Raw genomic sequence first — 26699 nt, 5'->3', positions numbered from 1 at the left:
TTATTCCAATAAACAATTATTGTGGACAGATATTCAACAAAATTCATTTTCATACAAAGTTCCAAAAGTAATGACAGGAAAGAACAGTTTTTGTCTTAATTGTTCTGTCATTCCGACAGAACGAATTCTTAGATCGTACAATGTACATGTTCCCAGGTTGCTGATACGCCTCATACATGCTCCTCCCAAGTAACTCCTTGTCTCAGATAAAATGTACATGAAAATCATATCTTTGATGTATGCCATATGTTTCAATTATCTTTTTTACGCGCTGCGATACTGTAATATAACCATAGTTACTTGCAGAATGAAAAACAAAAAATTTCCTGACAGGCATTAGCACCTTGAAATCCTTGTTCTGGGAATCAAAAAACTCCTTAATTATTGCCGCATTAATGTCCTATCAACTAAAACGCTGTGCAAATAGATAGGACAGTAGGTGTTCGCGCGTCGAAGTCATGAAAAAGATCCCGGAGTGATACACAAATATAGACTCATGATTGTGCAAATGATGTTGATGGGGTCGAGGCAACCCTGGGGAAATTACCTGAGAAAATATTACTCCGTGAGTCACTCTGCCGGGACGAGATACTCTTTGTCATAAGTTGCACGAGTTTTGTAGATTAGTTCAAGCACCTGGCAGAGTAGTAGACTGGCGAAAGGTACGCACTCAACCTCATGCTAGATATATTATTGTGGTTATTATTTTTGTTATTGTTAGGTTAAACGTCACACTGACAATTATAGGTCATATGGCGACTTTCCAGCTTTTCACGGTGGAAGAAGACCACGGTGCACCCGAGACATTATTTAAACACGGTCTTCACCTGGGTAGAACTATAGATATCCCGTCTTTCCGTAAACCAGCTTGATGGGCTCCTCAGCTTGTGATTAAGCACTCATACATACATACATACATACATACATACATACATACCAACAGATTTAAACATATTTATTATTATTTGTTGGGCTTCGAGACCTATACTGTTGTCCAATTGTCCGACCATTGGACATAGATAAGCGATCCTCTCGTGTGTAATGAGATAGCCAATACGAATATAATTGCTGCTTGTAGTGCACTTCTTGTTGGTGTCGAACCTGGATTTGAGCAGTGTTGAACCCACGTACATACGCACTTCTACTGTTGCATATCATTTCTTACAAAAAATCAAAGTAGGCCGCGGTCAGTTCTCGTGTCATAGGTCAATTGAAGACTGTCGTTTAATACTGACGCTGCTGACGGAACTATTAAGTTGTGCTAAATCATAAATTATTTTTAAGGATTGTTTGTATTCTTCTTTTTGCTACACTGAGTTCACCTTCAGTATATGGTAACAGTAACTTGCTTAAATTTAAAACTGAAAATCATAGAATTTCCATAAACCCAGTTAAGAACACTGCTTTCAGTAACTATGGCATGAAAGAAATATATGAAAAATGGCGGAAAGTATATAAGAACATATCGTGCAAGGTAATTATTCCTCATTTTTTCTGGATCGTAAAGCCAAGTTTTTCCTCATATCTGTCAAAACCTTCCTTTCTTTAGTTGTTTGTTATCCAAAGGGTTTTCAACTCATTAACAGTCCACTTGATGATTGTATATTTAATGTACCCTACCATTATAGCTTCTCTTTAAAAAAATGTAGGGTTTCTCTTTAAAAAAAAAAGGCTATTTATACTAAAAAGCTCTTTGAAGAAAAATGAACATAAATGTATGTACCAAGACTGGTGATTTATTCAGTTATCCTTCCTAAATGTGTTTCTTTCATTTCTATTTATTTATCAACGACGAATTTTGTCGATAGAAACACGCTTATACACATGAAGACTGTAGCAAGTCTGTGCAAAGAATCGTATAAAAACCTTGGGAAATCGAAACCAATTACGATCCCCGAGAGAGCAAAAGAGCCCCTGTATTGCATTATGGAAATAACTCAGAAAATTCCCTGTGCATTCCTAGATGTGCGATTGATATAACATAATAAGTAACCTTGAGCTAATTCTTCTCTACCGTTTGATATTTTCCTGAGTCAGTTCATTTATTGTGGTGCTTCAGATATAATGATTGTAAATGTTGAAATAACCGTTATTTTTCGTGAATTGTTTAATGATTAAATGAATGAATAATTAAATGAATGAATGATCGATTGATCGATCGATTGATCGACCGATTCATTCATTCATTGAATAATTATTTGCTTTTTTGACCGATTGAATATTTGACCGATTTAGTGATTGGCATATCGAACTTTCAATTTTTCCTATAATCGATATTATCTTTTCATTTTATGATATTATTATTATCATTATTATTATTAGTTGACACGCTATTTGTAAAAGGAACAATTCGGTTTATTTATCTTTTAAACCGTCTAAGATATCGATTTTGCAATTGTTGCAAAAGTTATTAAAATCTTTCCTCTAACTAATCATATAATTTTAGAAATTTTCAGTTCATGCCTGCACTTAGTAATATTTTAGGACAACGCGGCATTTGATCTATTGTCTATACTTGATATTGATGACCAAAATTTGTCGTTCTAACAATCAATAAAAATATTTTCCTACCAAGTAATCGTGTCACTAATATTAAATAATAAACATCTTTATAAGGAACTGGCCAACTCAAACGATTTCCTAAATGATTAGTACAGTTCTATCTTTGATAATCGCCGCCATCGTTTTTTATTGAAATAAATAGGGAATATCCAATTCTGACAACATTTTGAGTCACTTTTGTTGATATATTCCTTGAGTCCTTTCATTCTGTATTTATTTATACCATGTTTATTATGTTTTATGTATTTATATGGCTTCTTGTACATAATGATTATTTGATTTGGTGACTTATAGGTTCATTGGGTCGGGTGCTATCATGTTGTATATATAATTATGTATTATGATGTAATTGTTTATGCACACGTCACAATAATAAACAATTTACTTAATTACTTACTTAACTTATTCCGCTATGTACGGAAAACAGAGAAAGTAATAGGTTTTGCATTGGTGACGCTTGAAAAACAATGCTGGGACTTATTTTTTGTGTTTCAAAATGAAGCCTCGAGCTTACTTGTAGTTTTTCTAAAGTGATCGAAAATTGTCAAGCTATTTACGTGGATTTGTTGAAAGTGTTATGCATTTTCCTTTTAATTTACGGAGATACATACCTATTTGATAGAAATCTATAAATTTTGTTTAAAGGTCTGAATGCCAGTTCTGCGTTACTAAACAGCAGAAACCTATGCACATTTTTGACAATGACCATAAATCTGGTCTGGTTGAGTGAAATCCCACACAATATTTACTGAGGTACAAAACTTCACATACTGAATAACAACCCTACAGCGTTTCAGAACTCTAGATTAAATCAAAGAGCTATAAAATAAATGTATTTTATACTTCTTTGATGTAAATAACACACAACATCTGGAAAAAGGAGGTCTGTACCCCTAGACAACCCCTAAGGAGTGTCCAGGGGTACGGATCCGTACCTCTTAGTCTAGAATCAGATTCTAGAGGTACGCATCCGTACCCGTAGACACTTCCGTAAATATTTGACACAAGCTTTTAAGCAACTGATGCATATTTTTACTGTCAATAGCCATAAATCTGTGGTCTGAGTGAAACCTTAAACAAAACCAAAGGTGCGCAAATCACAAGCTGAATAATATCCCTATAACATTTCATGACTCTAGATTAAATACTTTTAGCTCTACAATACGACGAGTAAAGGAGAGCTGTGACCCCGGCATCCGCGTCCCCACCTTGGTTAAAGTTTTACTTTGTCTCTGTTATTACTTGAATGAAAATCATCAACATCCACATCATATAACACAAGGGCCATAATTCTCACACCAATAGTTCATGAATCATGCACCGCTTTTTAATCAGAATTTAAGGTTTAAAGTTTTGATGACTATTTCACTGTCTCTGCTATTTGGTGGCATAAAGTTGACATGTGAATTTTTTCGTGCAGTTTTTTTCAAAACTGAATTTTATATCACTAAAAAATGTTTCAAACTTTAAGTAGTTATTCCATATCATCATCCACATCATCAGACAAAAGGTCAGTTAGCATCAATATATGAATTATACCCCCTTTTTACTGGAGTTTAAGGGACTTTCAGCCTTTTTTGGTTATTACAGAATGGATTTGATTCAGACTTAGATATTTGCTCCAGATCAACACCCATATCATTTGACACAAATGCCATAACTCTAGCACCAATATTTCATGATTTGTGTCCCCTATAACTTAGAATTTAAGGTTAATGCTTTGATGCACTTTCAGTCTACCTCTGATTTGATTCATACTTTGAATAACTATTATTTGTCATCACCCACATCATATAACACAACGTCATTAAAGTATACCCCCATGAATTTCAGGTTAAAGTGTTGGAATTTCACTCTATCTATTTCAAACTTGATCTAAATTTCATGAGGACATTCTAATCATGTTTCATGTAGATAAGGTAAAAAAACATGACTTCTAGTGTTAAAAAGCTTTTTTAATGATTTGGCATAGTGATTTAGTTTTAGCCAGATATCCAAGTTCGCAAACTTGACTAATATTTAATGAAACAAGAGCACCGCAATGCGGAGCAATATATGCCCGAAGGTGTGACCTTTGACCCATATGTGTGACCTTGACCTTGTAGTATGCGCTCTGCACATCGTCTCGATGTGGTGAACATTTGTGTCAAGTTTCTTCGAAATCCTTCAAGGGGTTCAAGAGTTACAGAGCGGTGACCTTTGACCCCTAACTGTGACCTTGACCTTTTAGCGAGACATCCAGAACATGCTGCGCTCTGCATGTCTTCTCGATGTGGTGAACATATGTGCCAAGTTTCTTTACAATCCTTCATGCTGTTCAAGAGTTACAGTGCGGACACAAATCACACTCATATGACTATTGACCCCTAAGTGTGACTTTGGTCTTGAAGCGAGCCATCCAGAACATGCGCTCTGCACGTCGTTTCGATGTGGTGAACATTTGTGCCAAGTTTCTTTGAAATCTTTCAAGGAGTTCAAGAGTTACAGAGCCGACACGAAACACACTCATATGACCTTTGACCCTGTGTGACCTTGATCTTGAAGCGAGCCATCCAGAACATGCGCTCTGCACGTCGTTTCGATGTGGTGAACATTTGTGTCAAGTTTCTTTGAAATCCTTCAAGGAGTTCAAGAGTTACAGAGCCGACACGAAACACACTCATATGACCTTTGACCCCTGTGACCTTGACCTTGAAGCGAGCCATCCAGAACATGCGCTCTGCAAGTCGTCCCGATGTGGTGAACATTTGTGTCAAGTTTCTTTGAAATCCTTCAAGGGGTTCAAGAGTTACAGAGAGGACACGAAATGGCTAACAGACAGACGGACAGACACCGGGGGTATAACATAATACGTCCCTACGGGTGTATAAAAACATGTATCTAGATCAAGTTGAAAATGTGGCCTTAAAAAAGTAAGTTTTTTTATGACGATCTAGCAACCAAGTTAATGACCCTGTTTTGCCCAGCTTTAAACTGGATCTAGATTTTATAAGAACTCAAGCCAGGTTTAAGATTGGACTAAAGCTGTGACCTCTAGTGTTAACAGTAAAGTGGTTTGTGACACATTGTGCACAGACAACACAAGGTGATCACTATAACACAACTTGAGCATATGAAATGAACTTGTCTGAGATATGGAAAGTCAATTTAGACAAACATTGTCTAAATGAGATCTTTTTTTTCAACTTCAGTCTCAGATGAAGTATAAATAACAACAACAATTTGTACCAGACATTTCAATACTTTATTATTATGAATAAGTCGGGCTTGTATTCATACATCGTAAGAAATACATATAAATAAATAGCAAATAGCATTTCCAATGGTATGTTACATGTAATTGTACAGTAATAAAAAAGCACACCTTTAAAAATAACATCTTACAAAATGAGTGAACAAATAGTAAATATAGGCATAATCAAGAACTTTCTAAAAACAGAAGCAGTATGAAGATTAAACTGTGTGATAGATGTGGTTACCATAGCAACAACTTATGTCATAGTTGTGATGTCATAAATAGAAGGCTTCAATTCACCTTTTTACAAGCAAGCTGTGCTATCAGGTACAACATATTCTGATGTCACAAATATGATGTCATAAATGAAACATTTTTTTAGTTGTTTTTTTCACAAGCAAGTTATTTTTATTTAGCAGAACATATTTTTACATCACAGGTGTAATGTCATAAAGGAAACACTTTTATTCAATTTTTTACAAGCAAGTTAGTGCTATTCAGTACAACATATTCTGATGTCATAATGGGAGATGTTACAATTCAAATTCTCTCAGAAATGTTACTAGCTTCAGTCAAAATCTATGGATTTTTTTTTCTATGCAAAAAAAAAATGATGTCATTAGTGAAACACAACCTGCTACTGGTTAATTTGATAAATGAAATATATGTATGTCTCAAGGTCAGAAAATGAATTTTGCTTTTTCTAATTCTCATTCCTCTAATTAAATGCCACTTGCTACAGCAAAGGTCCAAACTGGAGGTTTTACATTAAACAAGAGGACCATGATGGTCCTGAATCGCTCACCTCTTCCCACATGACCCAGTTTTGAGTATGAAGTCATTTTTTCTATTATTTGACATAGTGACCTAGCTTTTGATCTCATGTGACCCAGTTTTGAACTTGACCTAGATATTATCAAGATAAAAATTCTGACCAATTTTCAAGAGATCCATTGAAAACTATGGTCTCTAGAGAGGTCACAAGGTTTTTCTATTATTTGACCTACTGACCTAGTTTTCGAAGGTACGTGACCCTGTTTTGAATTTTATCTAGATATCATCAAGGTGAACATTCTCACTAATTTTCATGAAGATCTCATGAAAAATATGGCCTCTAGAGAGGTCACAAGGTTTTTCTATTTTTATACCTACTGGCCTAGTTTTTGACCGCACGTGACCCAGTTTCGAAACTTACCTAGATATCATCAAGGTGAACATTCAGATCAATTTTCATGAAGATTCATTGAAAAATATGGCCTCTAGATAGGTCAAAAGATTTTTCTAATTTTAGACCTACTGACCTAGTTTTTGACAGCAGTTGACCCAGTTTCAAACTTGACCTAGATATCATCAAGATGAACATTCAGACCAACTTTCATACAGATCCCATGAAAAGTATGGCCTCTAGAGAGGTCACAAGGTTTTTTTATTATTTGACCTACTGACCTAGTTTTTTAAGGCACGTGACCCAGTTTCAAACTTGACCTAGATATCATCAAGGTGAACATTCTGACCAATTTTTATGGAGATCCATTCATAAGTATGGCCTCTAGAGAGGTCACAAGGTTTTTCTATTTTTAGACCTACTGACCTAGTTTTTTGACCGCACATGACCCTGTTTCGAACTTGACCTAGATATCATCAAGATGAACATTCAGACCAACTTTCATACAGATCCCATGAAAAATATGGCCTCTAGAGAGGTCACAAGGTTTTTCTATTATTTGACCTACTGACCTAGTTTTTGATGGCAAGTGACCCACTTTCGAACTTGACCTAGATATCATCAAGGTGAACATTCTGACCAATTTTCATGAAGATCTCATGAAATATATGGCCTCTAGAGAGGTCACAGGGTTTTTTCTATTTTTAGACCTACTGACCTAGTTTTTGACTGCACGTGATCCAGTTTCGAACTAGACCTAGGTATCATCAAGATGAACATTCTGACCAACTTTCATACAGATCCCATGAAAAATGTGGCCTTTAGAGAGGTCACAAGGTTTTTCTATTATTTGACCTACTGACCTAGTTTTTGAAGGCACATGACCCAGTTTCGAACTTGACCTAGATATCATCAAGATGAACGTTCTGACCAATTTTCATGAAGATCTTGTGAAATATATGGCCTCTAGAGAGGTCACAAGGTTTTTCTATTTTTAGACCTACTGACCTAGTTTTTGAAGGCACGTGACCCAGTTTCGAACTTGACCTAGATATCATCAAGGTGAACATTCTGACCAATTTTCATGAAGATCTTGTGAAATATATGGCCTCTAGAGAGGTCACAAGGTTTTTCTATTTTTAGACCTACTGACCTAGTTTTTGAAGGCACGTGACCCAGTTTCAAACTTGACCTAGATATCATCAAGATGAACATTCTGACCAACTTTCATAAAGATCCCATGAAAAATGTGACCTCTAGAGTGGTCACAAGCAAAAGTTTACGGACGGACGGACGGACAACGGACACCGCACGATCACAAAAGCTCACCTTGTCACTTTGTGACAGGTGAGCTAAAAAAAAACTAAACAAAAACTTATTTATAGGCCAAAGTGTTATTTTTTTCATTTATCAAGGCACCCCTATAATCAGATCTTTTTTTCTAATATGAGGCATGATTAGGAACCCTATTCACATCAGAATAACTTAAATTAACTGTTCCAAGTTTATTAAAGATAATATCATACCCAACGTTCATATTAGAAAATATGAACATTATCAAAGATATATTATACCTAAATTTCATATCTGAAAATACAAACAAGTATTAATCAGAAAATAATTATGTATTAAACATAAAACAAACATGCTTGTGTATATAAACAGTACTGTATGTGAGGTTTAAAGTACTATTCATGTAAGCACAGTATGACTACGTAAATAACACTTTAAAAACCAGAAGCTTCTTTTCAACAAAAACCTGCTACAAGGTAACATTTCATTGCAATTGCAGGTACACATACACTGTAAAATTATTTATTAAACCAAATTATATATATCTGATGAAGATTTTTTAGGATTAGAATCAGTATTTAACATAAAATATTTTATCAAAAGATGGGCATAGTACATCTTTAAAATACTTTTTTTTTCGCAAAAATTCAGATTTTAACTTTGTTCAAGAAAAAAGGAAAACAAATCAATATTTTTTCCATATTAATGTGTAAATTTTGTATCAGGTGTTTCACCTGTTCCGCCATTTTAACGTTTGCTGTTACGTAAAAAATTGCATAAATGTTAACCTTTTCAATTTTCGTCCGGCTAATGAACAAACATGTCATCTATAAAAATTTAGAAAGATTATTAGCTGGGAATCAACCTGTTCTTTCATAGAGAAATATTGCTCTCTTAAGTTACACGATATCTACTATGCAGAACTTGTGCACATTTTTCAATACAAGTCTAATAACCTATTTAATCAAACTTCCTTACATTAAATGTATAGCTTTAATGTAACATTTTTTCTTCGATTGTGTGGAAAAAAATATTTTTCTTACTATTAGTGGCATAAAAATTATTATAACAGAGACTTATAAGTAAGTACAACAATCCATGTCTTAAATCATAGAATAATTCATGTAAAAATCTACAATCTCTTAATATATTTAACCCTTACTCTGCTAAATTTCTATAATAAACTTGTCTATCTTTCAATTTCGATAGAACCATTGACAGTTAAAAAGAGTTGCTTACCAAAAAGATACTGACTGAATGGCAAACAGTGCAGATCTTGATCAGATCTACATTGGTCGCAAAGGCAGAATCAATTGTGTCCAGCATGATAAGGGTTAATAAACCATCATCTTCAAACAAACTGGACCTGCTTGGTGGTAAATTTTAATTATTTATTTGCATTACATTATCTCTGACTAGACATGATACCACCGTATTATGCGGTAAAAAGGCTCCACTTCTCATTCAGTATTAAAGCTAACAGCAAACTATATGACTGGATTATAAAAGTCTTATTACAAAAACATACTGATCACATAATTAGGTAAAACTATGCCAAGATTACATTTCAAATATCTAATATCCGGAACCAAACACAAAACAATATAATTTACCATTTTTTTGTACAAATTTTCAAAATAATAAAGATCAGATCTATAGATTTATTTAAAACATTTTCACATTTTTCCACTCACCCCCCGAGCCCATCCCCACGAACCCACCCGCCCCCTGTGTAGAAATTCATTATGAAAACTGCACCAACAATGAAAAAGGGTTGTCCACAATTATTACAAAAGACCATTCAAATTATGATAACAAAACAATATGGAAATAAAACAGAAATGAAAACAGTGAAAACAAGCACTATCTGTAACAAAATATGCCTGTAGACTGAAAAATATTTATGATTTTATTTCTTAATTTCTAATATTTGTGAACAGATCGATCTCTGAATTAAAAACGATTGTGAATGCTATTAAGTAAAATCCAGCTTCACCTCCAGCATTATTTCCACAATTATAATTGACTGCAATGAACAAAATGGCAGTTATCTTTTAAATCTAACATAAAAGGAGACAAAAAAGCCTAACGAACAGACTTTTAAAAATTAGGAAATACAGTGAAACCTTCACGATAGTGCACCTACATTTCACAAAAGAGCTTTCAAGAATTTCATATCAGTCTTATTTTCTTTTGGTGTTGACTATTTATCCCATAATTCCCAACTTTTAACTAAATATAATTTTTTTTTGGTTTTGAGATTATTTTATCCTTTAACTACATGTGCTTTTGTTTAGTGTTGAGATTATTTTATCCCATAATTCCCAATTTCAACTAAATATACTTAACATTTAACAACACAAGCATAATATTGCACATTATATATACTTATATCAAATATCAAAAAAAAACAAAGAAATTGTCCTTTCCTAGAACTGATTAGAAAAGTGTAATATTTAATAACAATGACATCAATACAAATCATACTTCATGCACCAAAATTTGCTTCTGGTGCTTAATTTTGATGTCTTAAAAAAAACAATAACATATTTCATGTGTTTTCGAAAGCCTTGTCAAACTGATGTATAAAACTAAATTTGTTATGTACAATATTTCTGCCTTCCCTACTGATCCAGAAAGGAAATCTTTTTTTTTTCAATTTAAAGACATATTTAACAGTTTCAAATCACTCCATGACTAAACAATCTATGTCACTAGTATGTGATGAAGGCCCCTAAAAAAATGTGTACCCTTACCTGTTACAGTTAAGGGTCTGAATAAGGGTTCTTGCCTGTGACCATGAACTTGGAGGTAAGACCTTCACATCATGCTCCAGATTTGTGTTACAGCCATGACATTATGTGTTAGGGACCGACAGAAAAACTAACATACAGATGGACATTGTTACTACTATATCCTTCCCTTACAAGTGTGCAGTAACTTTTAATGCATTAACTCACTCGAATCTAGTGTAACTTTTAAGACAGTTTAGAAGAATTCATAAAAAATTTCAGTTACCAACCATATCCTTTACATTAACCCTGACCTTGCTAAATTTCTATAATGGACTTGTCCATCTTTCAATTTGGACAGTACCATTAACTGTTAAAAGGGGCGTTTACCAAAAGGATATGGACTGAATGGCTAACAGTGCAGATCTTGATCAGACTGCATGGATGTGCAGGCTGATCATGATCTACACTGGTCGCAAAGGCAGAATCATTCGTGTCCAGCATGATAAGGGTTAATCCTAACCTTTTACATCAATACTACATGTATATCTCTTTCATCTTCTACTGCTACTACACCTTTTAGTAACTGCGTTAACCAAATCATCTTTACATCTATACTTTATATACAATATTCTAGATATGTTCTTTTTTTCATCAGTCCTTTAATATTTTTTTTAAAATGTACACATATATACAATAAATATGCAAGAACAAATTGGTGATGTATGTACAGTCAGACGTAATTATTTTATCTACAAAAAAAACGACAACAGGCCTATACAACAAGTTTACATTTTGTACACAGACTCAAAACAGTTTAACCTTGTCATTGAGGTTTCAAAGTATGAAATGAAAATGAAAACAAAAGCAAAAACAGATACTCAAGTTTTAAAAAAATTCTACTTGTGCTGCAAACATCAGATTGACATCTGTCAACTTTGTGCTGAAGACCATCTTTAACGTGAGACCACCTAGTCCTAAAGACCGTGAATTTTATCTCAAATTTAACTTTTAACTCGAGTCCAAATACCATCAGCAAAATAAGGACAAAGCTCGCCATAAAAAAAGTGTCTTTAAAAACATGGTTGACTGTATAATGTTGTCACATATGCTCATGTAGTACTTTGGAAAATTCATATCTCCTGCTAAATTTCTAAAATGGACTCGTCCATCATTCAGTTTGGGCAATACCATTTATTAATCGAAGGGGTGTTTACGACACATTTACTGACTGAGTAGCAAACATGGAGACAATGTAAGCCAGCAGGATAACTTTCCCACCTGAAGCAGTTTACACCCCAAGCAAGATTTCAAGCCTGTATCAGCGAGAGACAAATGATTTTAAGCGAGTGACCTTAACTCTTACCCTAAATTTCTATAATAAACTTGTCCATCTCTCAATTTGGACAGTATCATTAACTGTTAAAAGGGGTGCATACCAAAAAGATACTAAATGAATGGCAAACAGTGCAGATCATGATCAGACTACACTGGTCCCAAAGGCAGAATCAATCGTGTCCAGCATGACAAGGGTTAAAAGAATGAATAGAGTTGGAAAATCCTTGTGTTATTTAATATTAAGCAGGCTTAATTTTAAGTTGTATGAAATCAATCAATTTTAAAATGACATCTTCGCTGAAAGCCATGCACATAGACCCTTGAAATGGGAATTGAAGCAATATATACCAGGACAGGTAAATTCTTGAAGGAAAAACTCGGCACAAACAAACTACAACAGCACTTTCATCGGGGAAACTTGAAATATTTCAAAGCACATGTATGCAATATGTACAGCATTTCATTTTCTTTAATTCTTGCATAAAATTTGAGCTAAAGCAAGGCAATAGGGTATCTATCTTTTTTTTTATTATATATTCTGGATTTAATCATATATTTTTTTAAATTATACAATATCTGCAAATGGCACATTACAAATTGTCATGGCATATATAAATATATTTTTACTGAAGAAAATGATTAAATACTGCATATAAGTGTCGAAGCTTGCAACTTATAATGACTTTAAGGTATTGTTTTCAAAGAACTGTTTTTCTTGTTTGACTTTCTACATACATATTTCATTTTCCTAACAAAAAATAAATAAACTTAAATAAAATAAAAAAAGGCTTTCTCTTGACATACAATAAATAATACTAAATCTATACCAATCGAAATCTGAGCACTGCTGTGTGAAAAACCGCTGTTAAGGCTTCGCAATCGGCAAGAATCTGGATCTCTGCACAGCTACTTGTTTACCCACACATCCATACCACTCTTTTTATCAATTTCAGTACTTGTTTGCATCTGATACGCAAACAGTATGGATCCAGTTCAGACTGCGTGGATGTGCAGACGGATCTGGATCCATACTGGTCACAAAACCCTTACACTGGTCTTCACACATTAGCTCTCATTTAAAGTTTCACCTATTCTGGTTACAGTTCTACAACTGTACAAGTCTTTGGTCTTGGAAAATATTATTTCTATGAACAACACCTATCGTGTAAAGAGGTCTGTCTCATGACGAAAACAATGTGAGTAGTCTTTAATAAGATATTTGATGAAGCGAACACCTCTGTCTATATGTGAAGCAACATCATGTCCTACATCTTTATACGTTTAAAGGATTTAAAAAAAATTCCAATGGTTCTATTCATCATTCTGACTTAAAAACAGCAAGATCTGTTCAAGGTTTTGTGGTATTTTTAGTCAAGATGCTAGTAGTGTGTTCACATATTATAAGCTACATATATTGGGTCAAGTTGATCCGCTAAGAATCCATCTCGTAAATGCATCCTCTGCTTCTCACCACGAGAGTTTATCGGAATAATTCCAGGATCGACAACTACAACTACGCCCACTATGAGATAATGTTCTTCCAACACAGAATTTGTAACCAATGGAACTAAGTCTAGAGCCTCATTTTCATTTCCGTCCAACTCTACGACAACGACTAACAGATTTGTCCAGGTAAACACAGCACTGAAAAATAAAGAAAATACCGGTATGTGAAAAATAAAGATCAAAAAACTGAATTAATTAACAGAAATACTTTTTGCTTCTCAGTTTTTGGTCCTAATGAACTTTGCAAAACATTATTATCAGAGAATGAAGACTAAGGCTTTAGATCATATAACTTAAGAAGTTATGTCTAAAAAACCTAGCATCTGATTGGTCGCTTTTGAGTTTAAGTCTCTACATTGACTAATGACGAGTTTGCATCAGAAATAATTTTATAATCTTTAAGCTTGCAGACAGGTTGGTACAAGTAATGTTACAAACAACAACCTTCTTCAAGGGAGTATAATGTATTCTTCACAAATTCAATTCTCAGTGTTTTTTAACAAAACGTATTTTATCCTTTAGCCTACTTTTGCTTTTGCGACCAGTGCACACCAAGATCAGCCGGCACATCCGTACAGGCTAATCATGGTCTGCCCTGTTCCCTATTCAGTCAGTAAATTTTCAGTGAACACCTTTTGAATAATCAATGGTACTGACCAAATTGAACGGTAGACCAGTCCATTTTAGAAATTTAGCAGGGTAAAAGTTAAGCAAGCATAACAGAAATAGAACAATTGACTTACCATTCACAGATTTTCCTATGAGAGCGTAACACACTTGTTTCTATGTCGATAGGATGGTACCTCATGCCTCGCAGCATTACAGTCTCATCCAGGGAACCAACCACAAACAGGGCATCATGTCGACCTGCAGAAGACACGCAGTAAATTAAGAACTAACCCTATCTACAACTTTTATGTTAAAATTATTTTCAACTAAATTTACTACTGTGAAATCATTTAATTTTGTGGGGATAACATTTTGTGGTTTTGGCGGAGAAATGTTTTTATGGAGCTTAACTTCTGTCTACTGAGATTTTATTTTAAGACTGACACAATCGTGAAATCCATGAAAATTAATTCCCCACGAATATTAATAATATCACAGTACAGTCAATCCTTGTTCGCTCAAACTCAAATAATTCGTACACGCCCCCTTCACTCGAACTCGTCTTCAGGTCCGGCAAAATCCCTGTATAATGTATTTTCTTTGATGGCTCGAACAACTGGTAACTCGCACAAATTTTGCTGGTCCCGTCAAGTCTGAGTGATCCAAGTTTGACTGTATGTATCTGAATACTTCACTATAGCTTTAGTGTAATAGACATCATAGGTCTAGATTACTAACTCGAATAGCATTTCAAAGTTGAATTCAAGTATACACTGTATGTAGAAATGCATAAAAATCTGACAATAAAATGAAACAAGGATGCTGCCTATAAACCAAAAACATTTAACATAAAAGCTCTTTTATCTCAGTATTTTCTGCATTTCAAATTCCACAATTCATGCAAATATTTTTTTCTTCTCATTAATTTCTATGCAATTATCACAATGAGTATTTTTTTCTCGTCATTATTTCTGTATGTTGCCATTGGTAAATTAACTTGCTTTCATACACAGGTTTTCGAATTCCACAAGGAAGAATGGCTATGTGCAAAATGCACTTTGGAATTAAATGAAGTTAGTACTATTTTTTTTAATATTATTATCAAAGCTTGTGATTAGTAAATAGCTTCTGATAATAAATAAACAATGTAAAATTGTACCTCCATCACTTTGTGTAAGTTCTGTTCGTCTCACAAATCCCAGGTAACCTGTTCTAGCATACGAAGACTGAGTATCTCCAGTGGCAAGGGAAGCATCAAAATGGTCTGGGTGCAGGGAGTCGTCACCATAGATTGTAAAGTATCCATTGGCATTGTGGGGACTCGACACCCAGATCTGTAATCAAATTTGTAGTAATAATTCTAACAGAATTCTTAAATTCGAGAAAAATATTCATGACAAAACAAGTAAAGGCCAGTTCAATTAGTGTAAATAGAAATTTTACTCCTACAGGCATTTATCAGAAACAGTATGTTTTATATTATCAGAAACAGTATGTTTTATATAACTTACTTGAAATTAAAAGTTTAAAAATTTATCATTCGCAACTTTAAAATCATATTCATTTAGAGTATGCACAACAAAGAACAGGATGTCGAAAACACATGAAAAAATACTACTTCTATTGTTGTTGGGATTAACGTCACACAGACACAATTATAGTTTATATGGGGACTTCCCAGCTTTTCACCGCAGAGGAAGACTAAAGGTACCCTCCAGAAATTGTGTCAAGCTTGGGCATGCACCTGGGTAGAACCACCAGCCTTCCTTAATGACTTCATCACATGAAAGAATTCTACACTGCAAGCAAGGTTTAAAAACAATCAAATACCTCTCCAAGATGTGAGTCTGCACACTGGCCTTTAGTTTCTGGATTTGCTATGGCAACCTTGACACCTGGTAATAACTGAAATGTTGAAAGAGAAGTTGTAAAGTCACTCTTTTTTTCCAGTAAAATAAAATGAACATATACATTGACTTCCTCATTATTTTGTGCCTTTTGAAGGGTAAAGACAGGTTACAATTACTATTCTCCAGTGAAAATCCCTAGACACAGTAAAAAGCATCTGCAGAAAATCTTCCAATATATTAACTTTAATAGTTATAAACTGCATGTAAATATATGTTTTTAATTTCAAATTGTGGTTTTTACAAGTATACTTTGAATGTTTACAAATGATCTGTGTGAAAATTTTAAGGTTCTTAATTTTAACACCTCAGACGCTCATTGAAATAACAAATCCTACACATACCTATCATAGCATTGCAACCTTTCTATTCAATAATGTTGCTGCATATTTTCCTGCAGATACCGTATTACCTCAAAAATGCAAACACCGTATATTCTCTTATTAATGTCCCTTAGGGTGTTATCATGCAGTTTTCTACAAAACTTCACTGCATTCCCCAATGCCCAAATACCAAGCTATTTTTTCCCAAAATCACAGGCCTAGGCCCCTTCCCCTCTAAGTAAAAAATACCCCTGGCGTTTATTAGAAACTATACAGTACCTCCTTACAAAGAAACACATTCACTCACATTAAACCAGTTTCTAACATTTTGTTAATAAACCTCTCAAGAGCAATAACATTTGTACAACATACAAATACCAGTCTTCATAGCAGTGCTGCTCTACCAACATTGCATGGCATATTGCTAACCTAAAGTATTATACTTCAAAACATTTTAATCTGTTCAATGGTTCTTTCCAAAAGGTGGAGTAAACTTTGATTTTGCCATTCCTACCTTGCCTGATTCCATGAGACATAAGCTATGGGGACTTCCCTTCTCTACAAGGGTCACTCGATCATTTCTTAATGCCCTCAGATCTACAAAAACAGTGGTCGGTTCCGGGCACGCTGCACCCTGTAAAGGTATAAAATGTTGGTAACATCCATTCTGAGTAGTCCAGTTAACAAATCACAGGAAAAATAAATGCTTCCTAGTGTCATATGTGTGAAAAGTGACATATAAGGAAGTGTGATAAATCACATAAGTGACATAAAAGGAAGTGTGGTGACATATAAGAATTTAATTTAATTTTTGTTGGGTTTAACGTCGCATCAACACAATTATAGCATCATATAGTGACTTTCCAGCTTTGATGGTGGAGGAAGACCCCAGGTGCCCCTCCGTGCATTATTTCATTACAAGCGGGCACCTGGGTAGAACCATCGACCTTCCGTAAATCAGCTGGATGGCTTCCTCACGCGTAGCATTCAAAACCCCAAGTGAAACTCTAGCAGGACTCATACTCTCTCAGGAGAGGGACAAGGGATTTAAAGTTGGCAACCATAGCCATTCTATGGTTGATGCTGTGAGATCCTGACAAAGGAAAGACAGACTTAACGAATAGGAAAAATTTAATATGTCTACTTCAAAAGCAGGGGAGATAAGTAAACTGAACAACTAACCAACCAGCACTTTTTGATAAAATTATGCTTACCGGAAATGATATGCCAATATTTACTCTGCAGCCGAAACTTGTGCTGACAGCTCGGTATGAAAGCCCGAGGTCGGCAAACAATTTCGTGAAAGACGAGGTAAGCTGTATGCGAGGTCGTTCCTCAGCTATCACACAACATATACGAACACAGGACAGGTTTAATCCTTTAGCCTGAAATAGAACAATACACAGATACTGATAAATTACCGAAATGCAAAAATCAAAATGGCCACAACTATTAACAGTGAAAAATACTGAAGTTCGGAAGATAACCTTATGGAGGTAATAAAACAGGATGAAATAGACACAACTTTACAATGAAGTTTCAAGATATCTTTTAACAAGAGCACCGCCTTGCGAGTGCAGACGCTTATCTGATTTTTTTTGTCTCTATATAATAGAAATATTGTCCTACCCATAATTTTTCTAAGTCCAAAAGGGGCCATAATTCTTGCAAACAGCAATGTAGAGTTACGGAACTTGCTGTGCAGAGTCAGCTTTTAATGGCAAATAACTGCTCCAAGTTTTAATCAATAGCTTTAACCGTTAAGGAGAAAAGTTTACCTAAACACAAAACTTAACCAACTGATATTTTCTAAGTCCAAAAGGGGCCATAATTCTTGCAAAAAGCAGGATGGAGTTATGCTTCTTGCTGTACAGAGTCAGCTTTTAATGGTGAACAAATTTTGCAAGTTTTAAAGCAAAAGCTTTGATAGTTTAGGAGAAAAGCTGACCTAAACACAAAACGTAACCAAGAAATCTTATTTTCTAAGTCCAAAAGGGGCCATCATTCTCGCAAAAATGAGGATGGAGTTATGTTTCTTGCTGTACAGTATCAGGTTTTGATGGTGAACAAGTGTTGCAAGTTTCAAAGCGATAGCTTTGATAATTTAGGAGAAAAGCTGACCTAAACATAAAACTTAACCAGGCAATGCCAACGCCAACCAGGTGATGACAGTAACTCATCATTTTCTTTTTTAAAATCCGATGAGCTAAAAATGTCAATTCTATGGCCAAAAACATAATTTGCAAATTGTAATAAAAACTGGGCTGAAATTACAATTTCAAATACAAAATGGCTTTTTAAAAAAGAAATTTTACCAATTTTTTGCATGGAAATGTTGATGTTATGCTAACTATGATATCCTAAAATTTTTATAATAATCCACTCAGAAATGAAGTCAAAATTGAGTTTTTAAAAAATGTTGGTCTCAAAAATGACTATAATTAAAAACACAGAAAACAGCTCAAACAAAATAGTTTTTGACGATAAATTCAAAGTAAATCCCTCAAAAAGAACCTATTACCACCCTTGAAATTCTTCAGAACCATGTATAATATCAATTATACTGTTTAATGCTTCAAGAAAAATCAAGTAAAAAACCTTATTATGGAAAAAGCGGATCTAACAGTAAAATTGAGCCATGCCATGAGAAAACCAACATAGTGGCTTTGCGACCAGCATGGATCCAGACCAGCCTGCGTATCCACGCAGTCTGGTCAGGATCCATGCTGTTCGCTTTTAAAGCCTATTGGAATTGGAGAAACTGTTAGCGAACAGCATGGATCCTGACCAGACTGCGCGGATGCGCAGGCTGGTCTGGATCCATGCTGGTCGCAAACCCACTATGCTGGTTTTCTCATGGCGCGGCTCAAATGTTTTTTCACTTTCATATCATGCCTAGAATGGTATTAGATACCTTAAGGGCTGCTGTTGAAGTCCCTAGGCCTCTGGTACACAGATCCATGACACCATATGAACAGAAGGTATCTCGCACTGAAATTAATACATAAACATTTCTGGATATAACTATCAGTTTTTTCTTGAAGAAGAGAACACAAGTTTGGTATTTCCTATCAAAAATCTAGTCAAAGGACTATTATATTTGATCCATGCAGACCCTATCAATTTTGTACATTAAACAGTATTACTTCTTCGACACGAGAAAAGATAATTTCCAACAGTTACAAACATCTGAAATCTATTCATGTTCCCATTGGTTAAAAATATACAGTTGAAACTCAGTATCTCCAATTCCAAAGGATCAAACATTTTTTACTTTGAGATAACCGAAATTTGACTTAAAATGGTATTTCGAGCACATGCTTCTGAGATGGGACTGGAAAATGTCTTAGAGATTGCCGGAATTTTGAGGTAAGCAAGTTCAAGGTACCGATGTAGCATTAGAAGTACAAGAACTGTATCCATACCTTTGTACATACTAACAGCCGACAACCATACCGCTGGGTTGGCCTCAACTTCAGATGGTGGAACCAGCAATGAGTGATGCCCAGAGTATATACTGAAATAACCACAATATCTCACTTTACTATAAGTCAAATGCTGGCATATGACATATCTATTTCTAAAATATTCTGACATCAATCTTCAATGAAAGTTCCTGGAAGGCACAGTGGTACAATGGTATGAATATATGACTCAAAGATTTGGAGGCCACAGCTTTGAACTCTAGTAAGAGCAGAACTCAACTGTGGTCTCCACAGTCTCATAACAAGGTACAAGTACCAGTCTGAAGTCACAGTCACTTAAGCAATCATTGAGCATAGTAATACAAGATCAGCCAATTTTCTCCACAATCATATGGTGAAGTCAATTAATTTCATGGGTAAAAAGATTTCGTGGTTTTAGTCAAAACAGCTATGTCGTGGGGATATAAGTTTGTGGATTTCAAATTTTGAACTCAAACAAAACGAATGGGAATTTAACTTATTCACTGGAACTTTATTTTGTGGACTGACTCAACCATGAGTACTATATATTTATATAAACTAAACAAGAGTTCCTAACAAAATGATCTGAAACCATGGTCTAGGTATAGGCAAGTTCTAATGATTTATTTATAAGAGTCCACAAATAAAACTTATACATTTTTCTAAAAATTTAAATCTATTCTACAGAAGTAGTTCCTATTACCTAGCTAAAGCCCACAGAGCGAATCCTAGGCCACTGTACGGATCTAGACATAAACATGCTTCTCTTGAGGGATAGAATTCACACTGTAACTTTACACATCTACACAAAGCTGTTGCTGCCGCATGTGACATCTGAAACAGATTGAAACAGAACAAACCTGTACACTGACTTCTTATTAATTTCATTTAAGGTTACGAAGAAGGCCTTGAGAAACAAAAATCAAACAACACCAAATCATAGAAAGAAAGATTTGTTTGACATGAAAATTAAACAGCATGTAAAAGATGTATATTACGTTACGAAACAAGTGTCAGTATACTGATATAAACATTGAATTCCAGAAAATGACTGCCTATAGGGGCCCCACTTCCGGACAGTCAAACCACTTTAAAAATTCACCATTTTCAAAGAAATGTTACACATGTTCGTTTTGATGCATTTGCAATAGCGTGCGAGTGGTGAAATTTCACATAACAAGGTGGAACACAGTTTTCAGCAATTGTTTATCTTTATTTCTTTACAAATGGCATTCATTTTCAAAGGGAAACAACTTTTTCTCGACGATTACTTAAAATAGTCGGAAAAAGTTGTCTCCCTTTGAAAATGAATGCCATTTGTACCTAAAGTATTCCAAAAAAGTTGTCTCCCTTTGAAAATGAATGACATTTGTACCTAAAGTATTCCGGAAAAGTTGTCTCCCTTTGACAATGAATGCCATTTGTAAAGAAATAAAGATAAACAATTGCTGAAAACTGTGTTCCACTTTGTTATGCGAAATTTCATCACTCGCATGCTATTGCAAATGCATCAAAACGAACATGTGTAACAGTTCTTTAAAAATGGTGAGTTTTTAAAGGCGTTTAACTGTCCGGAAGTGGAGCCCCTTTAGGCGGTCCTTTTCCGGAATTCAATGTTTTTATCAGTCTACTGACACTAGTTTCGTAAAGTAATATACATGCTTTACATGCTGTTCAATTTTCATGTCAAACAACTCTTTCTTTCTATGATTTAGTGTTGTTTGAGTTTTGTTTCTCAAGGTCTGATTCTCATTCTTAAAGAATTACTTTCTTCTCTCCTTTCTGTTAACCAGTACCAACAGTCACTCCAGAGAGAGTGATAAAATCTACTGTTCTTTTTAGCTCTTCCACTTTGCCATATTTTTTAAGATTTATAATTTGTCTCAAACCATTTACATAAATGGCATTATATTAATATGAAAATGATTTGGGCAGTGTCTGTGGATTTCTAAACAAGTGATGTTACAAGTAAGTGACAAATGCACGCAAAGTGGTTTGTGTTGGAGTTCATGGTAAGGATCCTTTCTTGTGATGTTGACCTGATGTATGACCTGACTCTTGCGAGTGACACACCTTCCTATCCTGCTTACCATTTGTGTAAAGTTTCACTGGAATCCAAAAACCATTCAAGCTGAAGTACGGAAGTGTTTCAGATGGACTTAAATACAGATGGATAGACAGTGTATTTCTATATACATGAAAATGACAGCTTTCATACAAAACCAGACCATCCGAGTTGCCTCCTATAGTCACGCAAGGGTAAGGCAGTGGTTCCACTTCTTTTCATATACAAGAAGTTGTCGACAGATATGACAGGAAATACAGGTAGAACCACATACTAACAACGGACCAAAGAGTCAGAGTCCTCACTAGACAGTTAGTCTCAAACCAACAGCTGTATAAGGAAAGTGATACAAAGCCAGTACTGTAGAATAAGAAATTTGTGTGAACGACTAAATGTGGTTATACTTGCAGTCATGAATTTGTTAACCAAAATATTACTCTTTTTAGACCAATTATAAGAGGTGTGTGTGTGTTTGTGTTCGGGTTTAACGTCTTTTTCAACAATTTCTCAGTCATATAAACGACGGTGTCTACTTGTAGCAGTGAGCACAATGCCCAACTTATAGTGCTGCCTCACTGGAATATCACGCCGTAGACACGTGGCACGATACCCCACCCAGTCACATTATACTGACACCGGGCTGACTATACCCTTAATGCTGAGCGCCAAGCGAAGAAGCTGCTAGTACCATTTTTTACATCTTTGGTATGACGCGGCCGGGGATCGAACCCACGACCTCCCGCACTTGAAGCGGATGCTCTACCACTAGGCTACCGAGGCGGTATAATTATAAGAGGTAAAATTAACAGCAAAACTGGAAGTAGAAACACAATGAACATTAATCTTATGATATAACATATTCACACAATTGTGACCCCGTGAAACTCACTGATCATGCGGTTGCCATAAAACTTTGGCCATCGTATCCGAGGTAACATTCCAGAAAATGTTAAAAGCTAGAATCTTACTCAGTTAGGTGGCAAAATGTACAGACAATTATAAACAAGCGTTGTCTGTAAAACACAAATGCCCATACATTTAGCATGTCAGATTTTCAGTTGTAGGATCACTTCAAACTTGAACTTTGACCTACTGACTGCCAACAGCAGAGGCAATGATCCTATGAAGTTTGAAGGCAGTAGGGCAAATGGTCCTTAAGCTATTGGGCAGAAACTGTTTTCAATGGTGCTCACTGTGACCTTTGATATACTGACCCCCCACATCGACAGAGGTCATCTACTGATAACAGGCAATCCTCCTATCAAGTCTGACGACTGTAGGTGAAAGTGTTCTTTAGTTTATTAAGCGGGAAACGTTCTCAATCTTGAGGTCAGTGACCACGACCTTTGACCCTGAAAACAATGCGTAAACAATGCGGGTATTCTATTGACCACATGCAATCATCAATTTGACCAAGCATTCTCTAGGTATTGATAGGAAACCAAATCTTAGTAACAAATTACCTTGACTCCTGCCAACATGCCAGTTGTGGAGACACTAAAATCTAGGTAACACATCATCTCTGGGGTTGGAGCCTTGTATATGGCTGTCAATTTCTTCTTTGGCAGATCGTCCGAGTCCAACAGGGGAGGCCATGCTCTTACATCAACCACTCCTATAGCCTCCTGCAGAAAAAGAAAATCAACACATTATTTGCAATCAAACACAGTAAAACTGAGTACTCAATGTCCAGAGGGGATTAGAACAAGAGCTGTCACGGGAGAAGGGGGAATAATTCATGAAAAATTTGTGCCGGAGTTATGTACCTTGTGTCATATGATGTGGGTGATGATGTTGAACAATTATTTTAAATTTGAATCAAATTCATTCAGTAATAACAGAGATAAAGTGAAAGTGCATCAAAACTTTAACGTTAAAATCTAAGTGAAAAGGGGGGGGGGGGGGATAAATCATGAAATACTGGTGCCAGTGTTATTGCCATTATGTCAGATGATGGGTGATGATAAGATAACTATTTTAAGTTTGAATCAAATCCATCAAGTAAGTACAGAGATAAGAAGAAAAAAGAGAAAGTGTAAAAAAAACTTTAACCAAGGTGGGGACGCAGAAAGACGCAGACGCTGGGTCAAGTAGGATAGCTCTCCTTATACTTCGTATAGTCAAGCTAAAAATAATAAAGTTATCTATAATTTCAAGCGATCCAAACATAGGAAATTTAAGGAAAACACCTGGACTTTGTGGTAGCATCAATCCACAAAATCTAACCCTTTACCCTGCTAAATTTCTATAATGAACTTGTCCATCTTTCAATTTGGACAGTACCATTAACAGTTAAAAGGGGTGCTTACCAAAAAGATATTGACTGAATAGCGAACAGTGCAATTCCTGATCAGACTGCTCAGACGTGCAGGCTGATCAAGATCTACACAGGTCACAACGGCAGAATCAAGAGTGTCTGTCCAGCATGATAAGGATTAAAATTTTGTTAAGAGTAACACCTACACATTTTGGTAAAATGGGCTGATTTCCAGCTCCTGATGGTAGATGAAGTTCATGCATGGTTTCGTGCACGGGTGGCCAACCGGATAGAACCAGAATTCTTCAATAAGCTTGCTGGATGGATTCTTCTTTTCATGATGAGTTCTAGTCCCAAGCAAGGCATTTTGAACCTTCATTTGCGAGAAGTTAAGTCATTCAAAATCAATAACCTTAACAACTCAACCACTGTGGCCCTAACCAAAGAACATCCCACTACTATGATCTTTATATCTTGAAATCCAAGAATTAACATTCTACCAAACCTCAAATTTTCAGGTCAACCAAAATAACACTTTCACAGTGAATTATATATTTATCATGCCTTACCTTTGTCCGTAGCAACTTGATAATGTTGCCGTTTGTCATGATTGCCGAGGATTTTGAGACATCAACGATCATTTTTACTGTAGGTAATGTAGTAGTGACATTCTGTGGATGTGGTGGTCGGATAGTCACAGGAACACAACCTAAAATGTCAAATACAAGCATGGTAAACATTTGATACCTTACTGCCGAAACTTGAATTTAGTAGCCTCTTTCCACTGGTCTCTCCAGTAAGCAATATAAATAGACTGTACTCAATGGCATTGGACTTTTATGCTTAAAATCCTTTCTTCCTAAAACTTTTTCTAATGAAGAATTAGACAGAGGTCAAGATAAATGAAAATCTAACTTCAAATCATTATTTCTTTGTGAGAGTAGTAATGACATATCTGTTATATCCAGAATCAAAGGCCTGAATGGCCTGAGTCGGCTAATGATTGATGTACTGACAGTATAGTCTACCAGGTTCAGTTTGTTTTTAGTTTTTTTCTTAAAATTTCATAACACAGCTCGATATTTACCCAAAATATTATATCCGGATACGATTACACTTTTCTCCAGTTTGAACAATATATTTTACAAATTGTAATGATACGAAGACATTTAGCAGCAATTGGCAGTATCTGACATTGAAGTTTACGGTTAAATTACCTCTTATTTAAATCTTTTCATAAAAAAGTTGTTTCGTTTCGCCAAACATTGACGATCTACTTTCGATTTCAAAAACTACAAGAAAATACAATTTAATGTTTCGCCGATTTGTTTATTTCTCGAAAAATAAGAATTAAAATCATTTTTAATATCAGTAGTAACTAAACAAACCAGTAAGAGCTTCTTCTTCCGATAATTTATCCGTTTACTGACTGCAAAACTCAACCTACGCAAAGTTAATAGAAATCATACGATGCGTGTTTACTTTCAATGTGGGAGAATTAAGGCTGATCGGCTATGTTACCCAACGCATCCAGACGATTCAGATTTTGTTTTTAAAAAAGCATTGTGTGCGTTTCTGTAATTTTATATACGTTTTTATACGCTTAGAAATTATTAGACGTGTGTATTTGCATTATTTCTATACGTAATTTACGCTAATACGCATCTTATCTGGAGCCCTGCTGGAACTATTTTTTGTCCTTCGCTGGATGTTACCCAAGCTTTGTAAGCCTGCGCAATTCTTAAAATGCACATTTATGCTTAATGAGTTACATTCGAGAATTGCACAATTACAAGTCATAAATATGACAGATTACATCGTATATTGGTCATAGCAAAGGGAATTGACACAACTTAACTTCATTCATGCAGTGAACTGTTTGAAGTTTGAGAAATCTAATGGAACTACATCCCTTCACTGTGTTATTTGGTCCATTTAGAGAATTGTTGGATAGCAAGGACTCTTCAAAAGGCTTTCAGCCTTTAGCCGACTCAATAACAAAAACCAACATGTTTCTATTTCATCATTATATTTTTTTAATAAACACCACTTGTTTGAGCATCAATGGCTTGAACATCAGTGCCGACTGTAGCTATTCATTTAGTGCCCAGACATTTTTCTTCTATATTTTTATGTCTGGACTGCTCAAAAACCTGGAAACTTGTGCATTTTGCTTATCCCCTAGAGACTTCGAATGATCAGTGATTAACTGTACTGCAGAAAACTTTTTGTTGGGTTTAACGTCGCACTGACGCAATTTT

At 35.2% G+C, this 26699-nt stretch overlaps 1 protein-coding gene across 5 annotated transcripts in view; it reads right to left on the bottom strand.

Moving 5' to 3' along the window:
* Positions 1-5783: 5783 nt before the first annotated feature.
* LOC123537935 (disco-interacting protein 2 homolog C-like) overlaps positions 5784-26699 on the bottom strand; it is a 109704-nt gene continuing 88788 nt past the window's right edge. For all 5 annotated transcript variants that reach the window (XM_053530635.1, XM_053530631.1, XM_053530633.1 and 2 more), the window contains 11 exons: positions 25008-25147; positions 23645-23806; positions 20820-20950; positions 20096-20187; positions 19585-19661; positions 17885-18055; positions 17185-17304; positions 16271-16345; positions 15600-15774; positions 14575-14698; positions 5784-13969 (listed from right to left, as the gene is read on the bottom strand). In XM_053530635.1, coding sequence (XP_053386610.1) covers positions 13717-13969; positions 14575-14698; positions 15600-15774; positions 16271-16345; positions 17185-17304; positions 17885-18055; positions 19585-19661; positions 20096-20187; positions 20820-20950; positions 23645-23806; positions 25008-25147 — 1520 coding nt within the window. In that variant the 3' untranslated portion in view covers positions 5784-13716. The remainder of the gene's footprint in view (positions 13970-14574; positions 14699-15599; positions 15775-16270; positions 16346-17184; positions 17305-17884; positions 18056-19584; positions 19662-20095; positions 20188-20819; positions 20951-23644; positions 23807-25007; positions 25148-26699) is intronic.

This window comes from Mercenaria mercenaria, chromosome 18 (genome assembly GCF_021730395.1).
Source record: "Mercenaria mercenaria strain notata chromosome 18, MADL_Memer_1, whole genome shotgun sequence".
NCBI classification, from domain to species: domain Eukaryota; kingdom Metazoa; phylum Mollusca; class Bivalvia; order Venerida; family Veneridae; genus Mercenaria; species Mercenaria mercenaria.
The sequence above is the reverse complement of the archived record's forward strand: the minus strand, read 5'-3'. Positions and strand labels throughout refer to the sequence as shown.